The 19,835-nt window shown below is 44.4% G+C and overlaps 1 protein-coding gene across 1 annotated transcript in view; it reads left to right on the top strand.

Annotated features, from left to right (window-relative positions):
- AGXT2 (alanine--glyoxylate aminotransferase 2) overlaps nt 1-11,128 on the top strand; it is a 34,825-nt gene extending 23,697 nt beyond the window's left edge. The window contains exons 11-14 of the mRNA XM_047731237.1: nt 624-715; nt 2,290-2,439; nt 7,384-7,482; nt 10,465-11,128. Of these exons, the coding sequence (XP_047587193.1) occupies nt 624-715; nt 2,290-2,439; nt 7,384-7,482; nt 10,465-10,572 (449 nt within the window). The 3' untranslated portion in view covers nt 10,573-11,128. The remainder of the gene's footprint in view (nt 1-623; nt 716-2,289; nt 2,440-7,383; nt 7,483-10,464) is intronic.
- The last annotated feature ends 8,707 nt before the right edge of the window (nt 11,129-19,835 follow it).

Here is a 19,835-nt window from a genome sequence, read left to right as displayed (position 1 = left end):
CTTTTCAACTCACACAACACATTACAGATTTTGTTATCACACTTCTCATAGGGTGAATAAGCAATTTTTCCCGATCCACTGGACACGTGGATCAGTCAGCTAGGGCTACCATATCAAGACACCACACGCTGGGTGGCTTAAACAGCAGATATTTATTTCCTCATAGTTCTGGAAGCTGGAATCCAAGATCAAAGGGCCATCAAAGTTGATTTCTGGTGAGATCTCTCTTGCCGATGGCCAACTTCTTGCTGTGTCCTTACATGTCCTTTTCCTCAGAGAGAGAGAGAGAGAGAGAGCTCTAGTGTCTCTTTCTCTTCTTAGAAAGACACCAGTGCTGTAAAGCCCCCACCCTTGTGACTTCATTTAACCTTAATTACTTCACTAAAGGCCCCGTCTCCAAATATATCCACATTGTCAACATCTGAAGAGGGGTCAGTAGGGCGGGGAGACATGTAATTCCACCCATAACCTCCACTCTCTGGTGAAGGAAGAATGCGTTGGATATGATGCCATGAAATACATTATTAATACAACCCAAAAGTCAATATAATTCAAATGGTGTGATGGGAGATTATAGATAGGAACGTCTCACTCTCTACTCACCTTTTATCTTCTCCCCCTAGAGATTGCCAAGTCTCTGGCTACACGTCTTTTTCACTTCAACACCTTTGGAGGAAACCCCATGGCCTGTGCCATTGGGTCAGCTGTGCTCGAGGTATGTTCCAACAGCCACATCAACATCTCTCATTTCACAGAATGGCTACTTCAAAACCACACACACACACACACACACACACACACACAGACACACACACACACACACACTATCCGACCTCTGTCACATCATATTATTCAAGTGAAGAGGTAATTACCAATCCATGCATTTAAGTTCAATTTCCAGTGATTATTCTGCCCCTTCACTCCTTTTTAAAGTTCTACTTTGGGTGCTTGCAGTATGAGATACAAAATAATTCATAATCAACTTCATATGCATAGGAAATAGAAGAAAAGGTCACTAGCTGAGAGCACTGGAATTTCTTTTTTATTTGAGTGCTATGTAATGGATAGTCACCAACTGCTATCCTTGAATTCGGGTTAATTTTGGCCTGGCCTTTATTGTCTTCCTTCCTTTTGGAAGGAAGTCAGTCCTTTGGTGGTACAGTCATAAAGAGAAACTGCGTTCATCAGGACCAATGAGGTAATTCAGCTGTTGTTCAGACCCTGTCCCTCAATTTCCCTGATGTCTCCTCTGGTAAATGCCCTTGCTAATGTGCATAATAAGAACATTTGCTTAAGTAGTGCAGGGTATCACTGGAAGAATGCCCAAGAAACGACTCTCTGTGGTTGGTTGTGGGGAGGGAGACTTGGTGTTTGGGGGATGGGAGTCAGCGAGGACTGCTGTACTGCATACACTTTCATACATTCTGATTTTTGAACAAGGCACATGACTCACTGATTTAAAAATTTTGAGTATATTTAAATAAAAATTCCCTTGCTGATTAAAAAGTTTCTTCAAATAGGATAAAATCACAAAATGAAAAGTTGGGAGAGGAGTGTTTCATTTGCTTCATTCAATAGACATTGCCAACTTTTTGTTTAAGTGTTGCGTCCCCGCGACCCGGTAGAGAGGATTTAGGTGAATAAGCAGGACTTAAGTCATGTAATTCTTATCAGCTAAATATAAATGTGGTATATTGTGTGTAGGAGATAAAAATCACAGGTGTCTCCCAGGAGTGGAAGTAGGTAAAAATTTTTTCGTATCTTCAGGGCCCTGACTCTGGGCCCACACAGGGCTTCAGTCAGTCTGTCAGGCCACTGCCCTGTAGTGGGACACTCAAGCAATGATAGTGTGTGCCTGGCTGAGGGCCACTCTTCAGAGGCCAGTAATCTCCCAGTAGCGTGAAAATCTGTGACAGGTCTCCCCTCAGAGCACTGTCTTCCCCACGACTGTATCCTACTTCTCAGCCAGGCCAGGTAATAATGAACCTCAGGATAATGGTGTCGGCGTTACAGACTGCGTGGAGACATGTCTTTACTCTTTCCTATATTTTTAATCACCCCTGAAGATGAGGAGGGTTTGGGGACCATATCTGCTATACCAAGCCTCTTTTTTCTCCTTACAGCAAAGCTCTTTGTTGTACAGGACCTGGTTCCATTAGACTTTCAGTTCCAAGCATCTGGTCAAGTTTCTATAAAAAAGGTCGTACACATTTATCTCTCAATGCTTCTCAGTCAATATTAGAATTTTTTTTTTTTAATGCAAGGCCATTTGCGACTTTCTCTAAACAGGTGATTAAAGAAGAAAAGCTACAGGAAAATAGTCATGATGTTGGCACCTACATGCTACAGAAGTTTGCTGAGCTGCGGGATGAGTTTGAGATTGTCGGAGATGTCCGAGGCAAAGGCCTCATGATAGGAATAGAAATGGTGAAGGACAAGGTAGGTTCTGATCTGCCGTGCTCCGTGTGACTTCTTGGGGTTGGGAAGAATTAAAGTAAGAAGCGTGAGCCACAGGGTCACTTCATTCATTCTCAGGGAGAGCACACAATGCCAGCGAGCTCAGCGAAGCCCAGCAAAGACAAGTGGGGAGTGCCAAAAGCCAGCAGGTCAAGAGTTCTAGAAGAGTGAGGGAGGGCATTTGGAACAGGGAGCTGGTATTTTTCCTGCCGCTCAAGGCAAAGAATATTGGTGACAACTGAATATTTAGAATCAGACATATGGATATGAAGAAGGGAGAAAGTTATTTGGGGAACAGCTGGTGGCCCAGAGAGCTCATGGAAGTGAGGGAGAAGGCCAGGAGAGAGTTGTGAGGATGTTTTGGGGTGAAGACATTAAGGATCTACAAGATTTTGAATTTTTCTGTTTGTGAATATTTTTCAGTCTCCAAGTAACCAGGCAGGGTGTGACTTTCTGATGACATTTCCCACTGTGACCTCAAACTCAGAATGACAACAATTGAACTTGGCTTTTTCCTCCAAACCAGTTATTCCTCCAAGTTCGTGGTTTCTGTTTCTCACCCTTCACTCTTCTCCCAATTACCCAGCCTCCAAACCAGAAAATAACTTGAAAATCCTTCTCTCCTTGTTTCTAGTGTCAAGCAAGCCCTGTGGATCCTTTCTTTGCCAAGTCTCTCAAATCCTTCCCTGTGTCTCCATGGCTGTCCCTGCAGCCTATGTCCCTCCCCTTCATAAAAGCAAAGCCTAGACCCACTGAGGAGAGCAACAGGGGGAGAATCTTAGCACCAGGCTGACAAAGTCAGACTAACTAACCCCTTCACCCTAACTCTTGTCCAACTTTCTCTTAAGTGGCTTCTTGCTATTTATCTTAACACGGCATCCTAGTTGAGGAGGGTTGATGCTCAATTATTTTAGGACTCAGACAAGACTATGGATATAAGACTCTTCCATTAACGCCACACAGCAGATCCAGTACAAAACTGGAATGTTTAAACAGGATTTTAAAGCTAAGGGAAGAAAACAACAAAATATGAGTAACATGAGACTAGGCCTTCTGGCTCATAAGCCACAAGTACTTATCTTCAGCTTATGGTCCAGTCAAGAGCTGTTTTAAGGCTCAGAAGAGTCCATCCTAGTCCCCAACGCAGGAGCTCCCCCAAAGAATCCATGCTTTAAAGTCCAGATACCACAGAGGAAAACCCAACGAGAGAGAAAGTGTTCCTGTCTTTCCCGCTGTTCCAAACCCAGTTTCTGCATACTCAGAGAAACACAAACCCAGAGACACACGAACAAAATGTTCACCAGGACTTCATCATTCATGATTAAACCTCAGCATCCTCCACATGGCCACTGATACAGGACAAGCCAAACTATGGTACATCCATCCCACAATGGCAGAGTTACATGTTCGATGAGAAAGGTATGCAAACTGTGTGATGGAAAAAATAAAACAGGCTATCAAATAGTATCTACTAAATGAGCTCTGCCATTTGGTAGTATTAAGCATAGCCTCCGAAGGCTGACCACTCAGCTTTACATCCCAGCTTGTCCGTTCCTTAGTCCCATTCAACATCCATTCAATGCCATTCACTCCCCTACATCCAATGCCACTCAAACTTTTCCCCAGCCATGGACCACAGTACTCTACAGTCTGTATCTACCTGTGGAGTCCTAGCCTTCTTCCAGGTCTAACTCTTCATCATCCCTCCTCCCTAGCTTGTTTGTGTCTCCCCTAGACAGGGACTCCAGGCCTCAGAGAAGCCCCCTAGCACCCATTCCCTTAAAAGCTCCTCTGAAAAGATCTTTCAAAACCATGTATTTGTTGATTCAGGTTTCATATAGAAATATTTTACTTACCTAAATAAGTTATACACTTTTGAGGCCAGGAATCATGCAGATGGTAAGTACTTTAAAAGTGTGTGTTGACTGAGTTCAGGTCCCTGCAACAATTCAGACCATGTTCGCATAATTACGACAGCTCAGAACTTGCCTATAACACTGTCCGACATAACCCAGAATTGAAACTCCCATTTGCTGTTAGTGAGGACATGTATTGGTATAGCCCTTTACATCGCAATTTGCCTGCATCTATCAACATTTTAAATGTATGCATTTGACCTAGCGATTCCACTTCTAAAAATATGCCCAAAATAAATACTGATAGAAGTTTGAAAGATATAGATGAGCAGGGATGTTTGTGGCATTGTTTGTAATCATAAAAAATTGGAAACAACAAAAATATCCAACAACAGGGCGCCTGGGTGGCTCAGTGGGTTAAGCCGCTGCCTTCGGCTCGGGTCATGATCTCGGGGTCCTGGGATCGAGTCCCGCGTCGGGCTCTCTGCTCGGCGGGAAGCCTGCTACCCTCTCTCTCTCTCTCTGCCTGCCTCTCCGTCTACTTGTGATCTCTCTCTGTCAAATAAATAAATAAAATCTTTAAAAAAAAAATCCAACAACAGATGATTAAACAAATTACCAACAAACTATGAAATATCTGGTAACCTTTAAGAAGATGAGGTCCAGTTGGGGAGGTATGTGCTATGGTGAGTGCTGTGAAGTGTGTAAACCTGGCGATTCACAGACCTGTACCTTTGTGACTAATAATACATTATATGTTAAAAAAATTAAAATTAAATTTTATAAAAAGAAGATGAGGTCCAAATACAATGACATGCGAAGATGTCTAAGATAGACTGTAAATTGTTATAACCAAATTGAAAAACATTATAAAGTAGGACTCATTTTTCTAAATATGCATATAGATGAATTTGCACAATAGAAAAAGTGTCTGGTTCACATGAAATTATCAACAAGGGGTAAACCTAGGAGTAAGATTGGGGGAGAGAAAACTTTCCACTTCATGCACCTCCATTTCATTTTAAGGTTTTTTCTCGATAACTATGGATTATTTTATTTAACTGCAGATCTATTGGGCAGGGAAAAGAAAAAGGTAAACATGAAGGGACATTTACACACCCACCAAGGAGTCAGTTAGAACTTCTCCACTCGATTATCAAGTAGCTGGGACACAGGCTTGAGCACAGGGCCTGAGCAGCTGTCCTGGGGCTGTCCCTCAGAGTTTTCTGCCCTGTTCTTCTCTGTGGAATGCACACAAGATGTTCAATGAGTCACAGCAGTTGAGGCTAGGGGATGATAAAATGGGCAAGGGAGCAGAGTGGGTGCTGGCCCAGTCCAGAGTGAAGCCAGACTCCACCTGTGCAGACCCTCACTCTCCAGCAAGACCCCACCAATTCAACTTTCCCTAGGGAAACCTTTCCAGAGGGTGCTGAATGCCCTCTGACCTCTCACTATCTCCACACCATATCTGACCACTTGACGGCTCTCACAGTTTACCTCAATTATTTTGTCATATTTCAGTCTTCCCCATCTACTTGAAGAGAATGTCAAGGGCAAGCAGGAATGCATGATGACATTTTATGATCAGTGAGAAGATCCTGGTCTCATCCCCCATCCCAGGTCCTCATCATCTTGCAATCTGAAAGTCTGAATTTTATTTTCCTTATCTCAAAGCTTTAAGACAGACAACAACGCAAACATCCCTGGGAGGTCCAGTCTTATTCTGTGCTGAGACACTGAGATCTAAGCAGGAAGGAAGGGTTGGGGCATGAGTTGGGGGAGGGGAATGGATATTGAAGCCTAGAGGGAGAGTGAGGGAGAGTAGGTAGGAAGCCCTGAGAAGGACAAAGCTGGGACCCCTAGAGGGGGTCCTCCTGTGTCCCACAAGGATGACAGGGGCTGGCCCAGGAGCCAGGATCATGCCTCCCTCTACATGTGAACCAGAGAGCCAGACCTGTGTTGATGCTACCACAGCCATGTGCCACAGAAGACAGACCCTTGCTCAAGACAGGATCACAGCAGCAATTCCCACACGGGCACCTGCCAGGCATTTCACCAATCCAGATGCCCCGGCCTGCCCCAAGCCTTCTCATTCCATAGGCCGAGCGTGAGCCCCAAATGTCTGTAGTTTGGAAAGGCTTCCAGGAGGTGCACACACACAGCCAGACTTGAAATGACTAAGACAGAGGGAGGCGTCTGTACTCAGGCTCGGAAGACAGGAGACACACAGAAAAGGCGCCGGCCCCCAGCCCAGTGGGCACCAAAAGGGAAGTGGCATGTCTGGACCCCCCAGGGAGAGACAACCTCCAATGCCTGATAACGTGAAACAGCCTCTGACCAGCCCCCTACCCCCCCCACCCTTCCACCCTCATTCCACCCCCACCCCTCAGCCAAGGGCTTACTTTTCCTAACCCTGGAGGATTAAGTCTTGGGGAAAAAAGAGCAAATTCCACAAGCCAGGGAGATGAGGAGGGCCGGCACCACCTCAGCTGCCCTAAGCCACGCTATGGCCCAGGGAAACCCTGGATCATTCATGCCCTTGTGTAACTTTGGAACCATTTCCTGGACTTTGAAATGAGCCCTTTACATGAGCAAAACAAAATGAGCAGTTGAGAATTACCACATCAATAAAGCCGACTCCAAATTTGGCAAGGAAAGAAGCAAATTCCCAGGATAGCCATTGGCAGAGCCAAGATTCACTGGCTATCTGCATTCAACTTCATTTTTTCTTTAGGCATTTGGATTGAATTGGAATAAAAACAGATATTTTTAATAACACCACCCCCAAAAAGACTCCATCCAGCAATTAACAGCTTTATTTTTATTTATTTATTTATTTATTTATTTATTTATTTATTTATTTTTGTTTTTATTTATTTATTTGAGAGGGAGAGAGAGAGAGCATGAGAGGTGGGAGGGTCAGAGAGAAAAGCGGACTCCTCCTTGAGCAGAGAGCCTGATGGGGGATTCGACCCTAGGATTCCAGGATCATGACCTGAGCAGAAGGCAGTCGCCCAACCAACTGAGCCACCCAGGTGCCCTAGAAAATATATTTTAAAATGTATTGCAGGTGAGCTGCCAGCCTCTTCCCCGGGAAGAAGTCAATGAAATCCATGACGACTGCAAACGCATGGGGCTTCTAATTGGCCGAGGTGGCATTTTTGCCCAGGTAAGAGAAAGGCTGGTCTTTCCCTGTGTCTTTCCGTAAGCGTCTCCCTGACGTCCCAGCGCTGGTCTCTTTCCTTCTCCACCCAGCCCCACTTCCTCTGGGCATAATGCTCAGAACTTTTCCTGAAAAAGGTGCAGTGAGGCCTGAAGACCACGCGGGGGCGCTGTGTTCCAATTGTTTAGTTAACGAGTCATCACAATCATGCAGTGACTAATTTCTCTCATGTATGAATTAATTCTAACCCTGTGAAAGCAATTCCAGTCGGGAGGAACCTAACAGTGCTGGCCGACCCAGGTGACCCTTCAGGAGAGGTGGGAGACCACCCTGGCTGGGTCCCTAATGTGAACCCAAAATCAGCCACTCCCAGCGCCCTTCACCCATGCAGAGTCCAGCTCTCCCTGCTCCCTCTTGGAAAGGCCAGGGATAGCCCCAGCAGGTGTGGTCCTGGGGCAGCTCTGCACCGTGGGTGCTGTGGGTGAGCGCTGATCCTGCTGGGAAAGCCCTCTCCCCAGATCTCTCACACCAGCAGGACCCTCCCCCTGAAGTGGTTCCAGGGCAGACATGTAAGATTTAGGGTAGCTTCTGCTCCTCCTCTAATTTGTTCTTGTCCCTTGTCATCTTTCTGTCCCGTTTTAAATGTCGGTCCTTCTTCCTGGTTTTCCTGCTCCCTTCTTGCCCCGCATTCTAGTTGAGTGAACGCGCTTGCCTCCTACTTCTCGGAAAACACAGAAGCTCTTAAATAAGATCTCTATGTAAACTCATCTGTTCCCCACATCCGCTTCTTACTTCCTTTCCTGAAGATTCAGGGAATGAGGTGTCTCTCCTGTCAGATCTGGATTGACGATCTTAACTCCCGACACTTTCTACCTTTGTTCAAGGGGACATCACTGTGTTCTCTTGTATCTGTAACTTTTCCTCAACCTCCCCTCACCCTGTTAAGAAATAAGCTTAAAGCTCTCCCACCCAAACCAAACCACCTCAAATAAAACCAGAATGAGCACTTTTGGTGGGACATCCTCGAGGAGTTATTTCTAGTCCCGATCACAAATATTTTTTCTCTACAAATTAATGATTAAAAATCCTATAACTTATAAAAACATGAAACAATTGTTTACTTACTTAGTTATTTCTTAGTTATCTGGAAAATATTCAAATGCTAGGCAGCATTTACTATGCTAGAACTAATGTGACAATGATAAGATCCAGTCCCTCCCTTCTCAGAACTGGCAGGAAAGAAAGACATATAAACAGCCAATTAGAATACAATGTAGCAAGCTCATCTACAGCTATAATAAAGGGGTATCACAGGAAGAAAGACAAGGGACTCCTGTTCCAGATTTTCTAACCAGGCTGAGCCTTACACAATGAAATAAACACCTAAAGCTTAGGTAGAAATGTTGCAGAGTGTGAAGAGCTACACGCTCACCAGTGTAGCTGAGGCATAAGGCTTGAGGCACTGAGTGGAATAATACAAAACCTTAATGCTGGTCAGGCACTGTTATAAACATTTTGCATTGACTCATTTAATCCTTTCAACAAGCCTATGAAATAAATACGGCTATTGTTCCAATTTTACAGATTAAAAAAAAAGAGGCACAGAGTGGTTACGTAAATTGTCCAAGTCACACAGCTAGAGTTAGTGGCAGAACCAGGATCCAAGCTCAGGCAGCCTGATTTCTGAGTCTGTTCTCTGGGAAGAACAAACCTGAGGGGCCAAGACAGGGAGCAGTGAGTGGGTGGGTGGGGTGGCTGATGGTGCTGTTTGAACCCACTCCACAGTGTTGGGATTAAGGGGACATTCAGAAAACAACTCCAGGAGTGTGGAGTGTACAGACTGGGATGCGAAGCATGAGGGAGAGTCGAGGACCAAGCCTCATGTCTAACTTGGTTGAGACATGGCCAGGATGAACACTGCTTTGAACATGCTCGGGCTAAGGAGTTTATGGACATCTGTTTCTGCAGACAAGTTGGTAACTCAGAGGAGAGAATTGGGGCCAAGTCACGATTTTTTGAGTTGTCAGCCTCTCAGTGGTGAGAGGAGGAAGTCTCGGAGGTTGCGGGGGAGTCTTCATGGGAAACGCAGTGAGAGCAGGACACACACTTTGGGGGGCACCAGTGTTTACAGGACCGGTGGGAGGCAAGGTGCCCAGATGGAGGAAATGCAAGGGCAGAGGTGCCCGGAGAGTTAGCAAGCCCAAGAGACATGAGGTGGGAGGGAGGGGGCAAAGCTCAAGGAGAGAGAGGGACCAAGGTGACCCAGACAGTGTCCCTGCGGGGAGGGTGAGGACTAAAAAATGCCTATCACCCAGGCTCCCCACTTAACAGCTCACTGGCAGCTGTGGTGAGAGTGGCATCAGAAGGCTGATGGAGCAGAGCCAACCGGGGCTGCCCTGGGTTGGGATGCGAAGAGATGAGGGCAGAGTGAACAGTAATGGCCAATAAGCCCCAACGCCTCTTTTGAGTCAGTTTGGGCAAAAGGAGACAATAGCATTTGTATAATGGCTAGAAGTGGGGGAGGCGATAGCTTTTTGTTTGGTGTGGTTTGAATTTGGGCTGGCAGACCTGTAAGTCTCCTTGTTTGCAGGCTGAGTTTGGGGGAGAGGGGAGTGGGGGTGCGGAGTCACAGCGATCAGGAAACTGAGAAGCTAGTTTGTAGGGTTGTATATCCAGACGTGGAGGCCAGCCTCAACACTCGCAGAAATGAGGTGTAGCTAAGGTGTCCGAGACCTCAGTGAAGGTGGTGGAAAGACCAGGAGGTGAGCAGATGGCAATAAAGGAAGAGGGGCAGAGCCAGATGGCACCAGAATTGTTAGACTAGAAGGGAAATGGCCTGGGTGCAACATTGGTGAGGGAGGAGACCAACCCAGGAGGGAAATACAAGACATGTCATAAAAATAAGGTAAGAGTCTTAGCTTAGTGCATTTTCTCAAAGCAATATTTGATTCTATGATGATCTGTTGCTGTTTCCCTTTGTCTCCTCAGACATTCCGCATCGCTCCCTCCATGTGCATCACTAAACCAGATGTTCATTTTGCAGTGGAAGTATTTCGGTCTGCCTTAATCCAACACATGGAGAGAAGAACTAAATAAAACTTTTAAAAATAAAATCCATAAGCTTCAAGAACTTTCCACTTCTGTTCAAGGGTTAATTTAAGGAATTCCATTAGATAATTGGTGTAAGTTGTATAGGACATGGTTGACTGCCCACCAGCCAAATGTGTTACCAGAGCCTCCATTATCTTGAGAAAGCCATCCTCCAAGAAAAGATCTAAACTAACTCAGAGAATAAATCCTAATTATTCTAGGTTGGTTACAGTCTTTTAGTTCCCCTTGCCAGTGATTGGTTGATGCATCACGTGTGACAATACTTGGGGACAATGAATCCTGAAAGAAAATATTTTGGTGTAGATGCCTTAAGGTGAAGGTTTGTTTACTCTTCATTCTTCATCACCAGAAGACGTGTCTTCTTGCTCAAACTATGTCAGCCATTTTGAGACCATGAAGACAAAGCTTCTTTGCTGGGGTTGGAAGTAGAAGGAAGCTGAGTCCTTAGTAAGGTCAATGAGCCTCTGACTTAACCAATCCTAGATTCTTACCTTGGAGCCTCTTGTTATATGAGATAATAAACTCTGTGCATTGCACAGCCTTTTTGATTAAAAATTATTATCTGTGGTTGCAGCCATAGGCCTCCTAAGAAATGATGCAGAAAATACCCCAGGTAGATAACTGTCCCCTTCTTTTTTAACTCCCTTAAAATACCCATCAGAGCCTTCTTCTCGATTTCTGCTTCCATCATCTCACCTGGAACTAAATTCTCATTACTCCTATTGCAATAGCCTCCAAGACTAGAATTTTCCAAACTTTAGTCATTAGAATGCACATTCCTAGTGTTTTTTCCCGTATGGATACACCACCCGTCTTAGAATTGACTTAACATTTTTCCTTAGTTTAACTTGTTTCACTTAGATGTATTTGATGGTAACCTTTCTATAACAATAAGAAATGGGAAATCAGTACTTTTTGTCATACTGGAAAGTACTCATACAAATAAAATGAATGCAAAGCAACGTGATTTATTTCTAGCGAGACAACATTGCTTGTAGAAGTTCCCAGTCTGAGGCTTGTTCTCTCTTTGTTCAAAAGGAGATTAGAGAGTATTTGAAGGGTGTCAAAAACTACCAGCAAATTGATACCCTCTTCCTAAACACTAACAGAAGAGGGTCCACAGAATTGAAAGGGAAACAACTTTCTCAGAATGCAGTTAGATGTTTATTTGAACTGTGTCCAGTTTGATGTCATGTTCCTGTGGCCTACCCCCTGGGGTTTCTGTTCCACTAACATATCCTACACCTCACTGCCAAATCTGTCTCCCGGGGATATCGACTTAAACATGGCATTCCCTTGTACGAAACCTTCCAGTTGCTTCCCACTGCACCCTGGATAAGATCAAAACCCCTTTGGGGTGCCTGGGTGGCTCAGTGGGTTAAAGCCTCTGCCTTCGGCTCAGGTCATGATCCCAGGATCCTAGGATCAAGCCCCACATCAGGCTCTCTGCTGAGTGGGGAGCCTACTTCCTCCTCTCTCTCTGACTGCCTCTCTGCCTACTTGTGATCTCTGTCAAATAAATAAATAAAATCTTTTAAAAAAATAAAAATACAAATAAAAGATCAAAACCCCTTTGACAAGGAGCTCCATGCCCTCCTGTATCCAGTTTCCAAACAGAGCAAACATTTCCGAAGTACTCTGTTTTGACAAGTGGAAAGATCATTGAATTGAGAGCCAAATGATCTGAATTCTAAGCTCAGTTCTTCCACCAGTTATTTGCTCTAGATGACGATGGGTGTGCCTTCTAACCAATTTTTAAACCTCATTTTGTTCCCAGGCTTATCGATACTTGCCCTTCCTACATCCTGAGTTGTGTTGGTAATCAAGTAAGCTACTGAATGTAAAAGCACTTTGAACTATGCAAATAGAAATTCTTCCCTTCAAGCTCCATTTCTCTTCTTCCCTTTACTACAAAAACTCCTAAGGACAGTTTTTTGTGCTTCAGTGATCCTTCCTTGCTTCCTGCCCATGTCTCAACAACTAGAATTTTCACTGCCACCTCTCATTCCTTGGAAACTATCTTGTCAAAAGGCCATCGGTGACTTCCTCATGGCCAAAATTTAATGTTTCCTTTAAATGTTCTTCTTTTTTCCTTTTACTTAATTATTTGAGAGAGAGAGAGAGAAAGCACAAATAGGGGAAACCATAGAAAGAGAGGGAGAAGAAAGCTCACCACTGAGCAGGGAGCCGGAAGTGGGGCTCCATTTAAGAACCCTGGGATCATGACCTGAACCGAAGGCAGACGCGTGATCAATTACACCACCCAGGCATCCCTGAATGTTCTTTCTAAACAACTGCTCCTTCTTGAATACAATTTTCTTGGCTTCTACAGTGTGGTCCTTCTAACTCGGATGGCTCCCCCTAAATCTCCTTCCTGGCAACTCTTCCACTACAAGGTTCTGTCCTGGGTCTGTCCTGGGCCATCACTTCCTCCATGATATACTCTCTCCTCTAAGTAGAATAGGTAATTTCCCAGGACAAGGAATTTCACCTGTCCTGACTATGCTGATGATGTCCAAATATTCATCTTCCGTCTCCTCCTTTATTCTGAGCCCCAACCCCAAGATTCTAGCTGTCTAGACACCTTCATGTGGATGTCACAAGGACACTTCAAATTCAGCATTGCTGACATAAAACACACTGAATATCTCTCCTCCAAGGAACTCCTTCTGGATTAGTGATACCTTTTGGTGTTGGCCTCAAAACTTATGGCATTATTTTCTTTCAAGTTATCTTTTTGCCCTTCATATGACTAAGTCTCATGAATATGTTCTCCAACATAGTTTTTCTTAGCCAATACTAGATTGGTTATATGTCCATTTATACTGAAACTGCCTTAATTTGGACCATCATTCTCTCTTCTAAACGATTTAAACTACCTCCTAACTGGTATTCTGGACTCCTCCCCAATCCATTCTCTGCACTGATACCAGAGCCACCTGTTTGAGCAATAAATATGATCACATCTCTCATCTCCTGAAGACTTTGAGGGTTCCCTATTGTCCATGGAACAAAGTCCAAACTCCCAACTATTATGACATTCAAGGGCCCTCACAATTTGCCCCCAAACCACCTTTTTGAGCTTTACTCTTGCTGTTCCTTCCATGTTATGCACATAGGTTCTTTGATCCTGTAGTTCCCTCTACCTGGAATGTTATTCCTCTCTTCCTTGTCCAAGGAAATTATGGGGTCAGAGGGATTGGACAAAGAAACCAAGACTTACTTCTTTGTTCTTCTTCAAAGCCTTCTCATTTTAAATACTCATTTTATTTAAAAATAAAGTAAAAGGGAAGAACACTGAAAATAAGGTTTATGATAACCATTTGGGAATTTAGCAAAACGTGCAGAGGAAACAATAAAACACAAATTTAAATAAAACCAAAGCAAAACAAAATGTTTCCATACTCTAGTCCAGGTCCTTGCCAATGCTAGGACATCATCTCCTGGAAGAAATGGGCTAAAGGAATTTAGTGGTTCAGATAAATTCCTAAAACATATTCCCTGTGGCTTCCAGAGTCTTACAGGATCCTGCGTACGCCTAACGGTGCACTTTACTCTCTCACCTCCAGGGGTCCCTCTAGAGTAAAATCCGGCAATGGAATTCTGCCCGGTAAGGGGGTCCCGGGCCTCATTCCCTGACTATGACGGTTGCGTGGCTCTGAGAAGCTGCTCCTCTTTTTTGAAGAGTATCTAGGGACTTAAGATGCACAAGCCATCAGAGGCATGGAGCAGAAAGGGCAAAAATTATGGCCTCCGAGGCTGGATGGTCATTCACTGCTCTAACGAGTTTATAGACATGACGGATTCTTATTTCTTTCCATTTGGAGCCGTGGGCAGGAGCTTCGCACCCCCATTTCCCCCCTTCCATTTTCTGCTCTACCCACAGGAGGTGGGAGGTAAGCCAGCTTACATAAGGCAAGGAGCCCACATTCGTGCCAAGCTCTTTTTTATTTCCTTCCTTGTGAAAATGGTCTAGAGTGAAGGTAATGAACACTCAGCTCCAGTAAACTTTTTTCCACACAAGGAACATATCGACAGTTCATCATGTGATTAGAATAAAACAGTAAAATGTTCGCAGCTCTTTAAACATTCAAATGCCAATCCACGCAGGAGGGAGTAATTAAAATTAAAAAAAAAACAAGGACCCCATCAAATCAATCTTTGGTTATACCATTATTAATGGTTATAAAGAGATGCAAAATAACACTATAAAGAGATAACAGAATAGCAAACTATGCTCTTATTTGTTTTATAAAACTCCATTGTTTTATATCAGTGTAGTTTTTGACTTTCAGCTAATTCAAGCTACCCTCAGAAGGTATCTCTAAACTATGGGGGGACTTAGTTCTTCTACCTTTTGAATCCCACTTAAATCTTCCCTTTCTTATAAAGAAACATGAAAGAATAATAAAAAAAAAAAATCACAACATTTGCCACTCAGTCATCAGAATGCCAACCCCAGAGCATCATTGTCATGGGCAGAGCAGATAGAAGGCTGCGGGGCCGGCGTCAGCCCATCACTCTGGGCTCATTAAAGCTGAAAGCTCCCTTCCTACTGGGCACAAGCAGTAGAAACAGGTCATAGCTTTGCCCCATTAAAAATGGGCACAGCAGAATACAACTCCACAAAGTATCTCAACAAAAACAAAGGGTCCTCCTTGTTCAGTAAGAGCAAAGGTGCAGAAACAAAGGCTTCTTTGTACCAGTCCAGACGCAGGAAGTGTTTGGCAAAACGCAACGTGTCATGCTAGCGTCCATGATGAAGGAGCAGCCGCACAAAGAGATGTCAAGAACACAATCTAATTAAGAACTGGGCGGGGAGGGTCACTGCAGATGACAGCTCGGGCAAACACAAACTTTTAATTAGTCGGAGCAACACGATGCAAGGGAGTGAGCCTGCACCCTCTCCCCACTTGATTTGTTTCCAGCAAATTCCCCTTCCTGTGCCAAAGCTTCCCCTGTCCAGAGAATAATAGAACCTTGTGGGACCCGTGTGAGGATTAAATAAGACAATACACAGACAGCTGCTCAATTCATGTTAACTCTTTCCTTGGCGTCCCTTGCCTTTTGACACAGAACTGCCTTGGTCCGTGCTTGGCCTCACTACCTCGGGCTAACGTTTATTCTCCCATATACAACTCCTCTCCCTACTCAGACTTGACGCTACTGGCAGGTGACCTTGTATTCTCCATCCTCATGGGCCTGCCTAACGCAGTGCACCTCACAGAAAGGCAAGAACCAACTCTGCTTTTTATCCATAGATGCTGCAATGTCACCAACAGTTGAAGAGAGCAATTAGTCCATCTGAAATAAACAATGAGCCATTGGATACAGGCCCGTGTGTATGTTTGTTCAGAAACCTATATGTTTAGAAATATATATAGTACATATTCTTAAACATGTGGAATATGTAATTAAAAACATATATAACATAGAAATATGTATTTGGAAATATATTACTTAAGTATAGAGTTTCAGGTAACAAAGTACCTAGGATTATTTTGTTTATTTCTTTACGTTTTATTTATTTAAGTGATTTCTACACCTAACAGAGGGCTCCAGCTCAGAATCCTGAGTTCACGAGTCCCATGCTCCTCGAACTGAGCCAGCCAGGTGCCCCTGGGATTATTTTAGAAAGTAAGGAAGCCGCCCTTGGATGAATTGTGAGAAGACCCTATATCCACAGAAAGAATTGAAAGGGTTCCCAGATACCTCTCCTACCTTCTCCAAGGGGATGTCCCAATTCTTAGCAGTCTCCTCGGGTCCCCAGTTCACATCCCTGCTGTGCTCACACTGGTCTCCCTCTCCCAGGACCTGTGCTCACCCTCCTGTGTTCCCCGCACACTGCTGCCCCTGCCGCGCCCACAGGCTTTCCCACCCACCGCTTCCTCATCCTTTGTGAGCCCACAGCCACGTTCAGGGACAGGTTGTTATTTCACAGAAACCTTTGTTCTCTCCCCCTCAATCACTCGTGTTCTCTAGGATCTTGCTGCATAAATCGTTCTTTCTCTGCTGGATTTTCCTCTTCTATGTTCTTCTTCCTTCTTCCCCTCAACCTATAAATGCGCTTCTCTGTCCTATAGAAAAAAAAAATTCTTTAAGCTCATCTCCTCTTCTTAAAAGTGATGTTGCTCTGAAGAAATTGTGGGGTGCAGCTCCAAACTTTCCTCCCTCCCACCTCCTCAGTGTCCTGCAGGCTGGCTCCTGGAAACGTGTTCTTTTAAAAGTCACCAGTAGGGGCGCCTGGGTGGCTCAGTGGGTTAAGGCCTCTGCCTTCAGCTCAGGTCATGATCCAGGTCCTGGGATCGAGCCCCGCATCGGGCTCTCTGCTCGGCAGGGAGCCTGTTTCCTCCCCTCTCTCTCTCTGCCTGCCTCTCTGCCTACTTGTGATCTCTCTCTCTCTCTGTCAAATAAAAAAAAAAAAAAAGTCACCAGTAACTAGGAGTGCCTGGGTGGTTCAGTAGGCTCAGCATCCAACTCTTGGTTTCGGCTCAGGCCATGGTCTCAGGATTGTGAGATTGAGCCCCACATCGGGCTCCATGGTCAGTGCAGAGTCTGCCTGAGATTCTCCCTCTCCCTCTGCTCCACTTCAAACCCACACTCGCTCTCTAGTTATTTTGTTTTCTCTCTCTCTCTCTTTCTCTCTCAAACAAATAAATAAATCTTTGAAAGTCCCCTGGAACTCCTGTAAGTGTCATTCTTATGTGGCTACTTGACCGGCCATGAGATTTTTCCAGATTTCTTATTAACTTTTCTTTCTGGGTGTGTCTATCAGGGTGATTGGATTGGTGGACAGTGGAAAGCAGATGGACCTCCCCAGTCTGTGTGGGCATCCCACAATTTGCTGAGGGCCTGACTAGAACAAAAAGGTGGAGGAAGACTGGATATGCCTTGTCTCTGTCTGACCAGCTGAGAAATCAATCTCCTCCTGCCCAGCATCCCTGGTTCTCAAGCCTTCAGCCCCAGGCTGGAATGTGCACCTCTGTCTCCTCTCCTGGGTTCTCGGGCCTTCAAACTACAGCTGGCCAGTTTCCAGCCTGCAGACAACAGACTGTGGGACTTCCCAGCTTCCCTAATCATGTGATCCGATAACTTACAATAAATTTCTTTCTAGATATAGCTATATATCTCTCTACATAGATATATATACATGTGGAAAATCTATTTACATAGATAGATGGCTAAATATCTAGCTAGCTAGATCCTATTGGTTCTTTTTATTTTTAAGATTTTATTTTTAAGTAATCGCTACACCCAGTGTAGGGCTCCAACTCACAACCTCAAGATCAAGAGTTGTATGTTCTAACAACTGAGCCAGCCAGGGACCCCAGTTCTATTGGTTCTGTTTCTCTGGAGGGCACTGACTAACACACCCCCTGAACTGCTAAACTCAACAGAACGTCTTCAGCGCTCACCTTACTTGGCGTCTCTGTGGCTGTTGGTCACATTCTTCTTCTAGAAATTCTCTTCCTCTACTTTTTTTTCATAATGGCTCCATACTCTCCCACCATCTAACCACCTCTTGAGTCTTTTGTATTCTTAGACATTGGTTTTTGTTTAGTTTGCTTCCAGATGTTGTTATACCCCAGGGATTTTTAGCTTAAGCTCTTCCCTCCCCCCACATATACTTCATCTGAGTGATTTCATCCATGATCCATAATGTCAGGCTTTTGACTATCTAGATGCTGAGGATTCCCAAAAGTAGCTCCAGAACAATGGCCTCATGGGTTAGAGACTCATGCTGTCAGCAACTTCTTGAACATTCCCCCTAAATGCTTTCTGCCTTCTCTTCCTCCTTCCTGGAATGCAGGTTGATCCAGCCCCCTTCTTCTTCTAAGTTCCCAGTGCCGGTAATTCCCCACCCACCCAGCCCAAACTTCCAACTCTGGCTTGCCTCCCTGCCATCCCTTTGTACTACCCCATACCTGCTGGCCACAGCTTCCTCACCTCCTCTAACTGCCCTAGCCCTAGCCGTCATGGCTAGTTGGGAGTGTTTCAGCAATGGCCCTTGGTACCTTTTGGACCTTCTTTGTCTTGCTAATTGCCCTGTTCCTTCCTTGTGGCATGGCCCACCCTGCCAGTCATCCCCATCCTCACCCATGCAAGAGTTAAACCATTGGTGGTTCCTGTTATCTAACTATTTCTCTGTTCTAGCTCAGAACCTCAGTGTGGAAGCATCATTGATTGCCACTTGGAGCAAAATTTTAAAAAGCAAAAGGTAGGAGGAGAGAATGAAATTATGCCAGGAATAAAATATTTTTAGGATTTTTTTTTTCTTCCTCTGATGGTACTAGGGGTACATCAATATAGTAAGTGAACTTTAGCAGAGGTGTCATTAAAAACGACTCTTCTAGCAAGTTCCATTCGGCACTGCCATCCACCAGGACCTGGCACCGGGACTTGATCCAGGCTCCTCTAGGGGTCCTGAGTCAGTTCCACCAACCTGGGCTAGACGGCCCTCTTCATCCTTGGTAACAGCCCTGAGTCAACTCCTAGACACACTTTCGTTCTTTTTAGCAATATTCTACCCTCCATCTTCTTTTTAGGAGGAAGCTTTTTCCCTTCCCAGAAGCATTGCCTTCCCCTACATGTATGCCTCTCTTTGTGCTTCTTGAAGTAGAATCTTTACCCCCAGAATCAACTCCTCCCTTACTCATCTAACCCATTGGGAAGTTTTGTGGGGGGAGGTGGTGAGTTTGGGTAGAAGGAAGCAAGATGCATCTTCACTTAATCCTTTTAGTGCAGCAAAGAAAACGCAAAAAACCATTTAGTTTCTGTATCAAAGTTTTGAAAATTCAGATTTTGCCACTCTTGAAAATATATTTTAGAACTGCATACTGTCCCAATGCACCATTTTAAAAGAATATATTTGAACAAGAAGAACAAAACTGAAGGATTTTGATGTTTGAAAACATTTCCTGTTTTCAAAACTGATTATGAAGCTCCAGTAATCAGAACAGTGTGGTATTGGAATGAAGACACAATTTAAGACGAATAGAATAAAATAGAGAGCTCGCAAATAAACTCTCTTGTAAATGGTCAGTTAGTTTTTGAAAAGGGTGCCAAGACCATTCAATGGAGAAAGGATGGTTTTTCAACAAATGGTATTGGGGAAACCAGATACCTATATGCAAAAGGACGAAGCTGGACCGTTTCCTTACAACATATGCAAAAATTAACCAAAATGGACTGAAGACTTGAATATTGAGCTAAAACCTTAAAAGTTTAGAAGAAAAAACAAATTAAAA

This window comes from Lutra lutra, chromosome 5 (genome assembly GCF_902655055.1).
Source record: "Lutra lutra chromosome 5, mLutLut1.2, whole genome shotgun sequence".
NCBI lineage: Eukaryota > Metazoa > Chordata > Mammalia > Carnivora > Mustelidae > Lutra > Lutra lutra.
The sequence above is the reverse complement of the archived record's forward strand: the minus strand, read 5'-3'. Positions and strand labels throughout refer to the sequence as shown.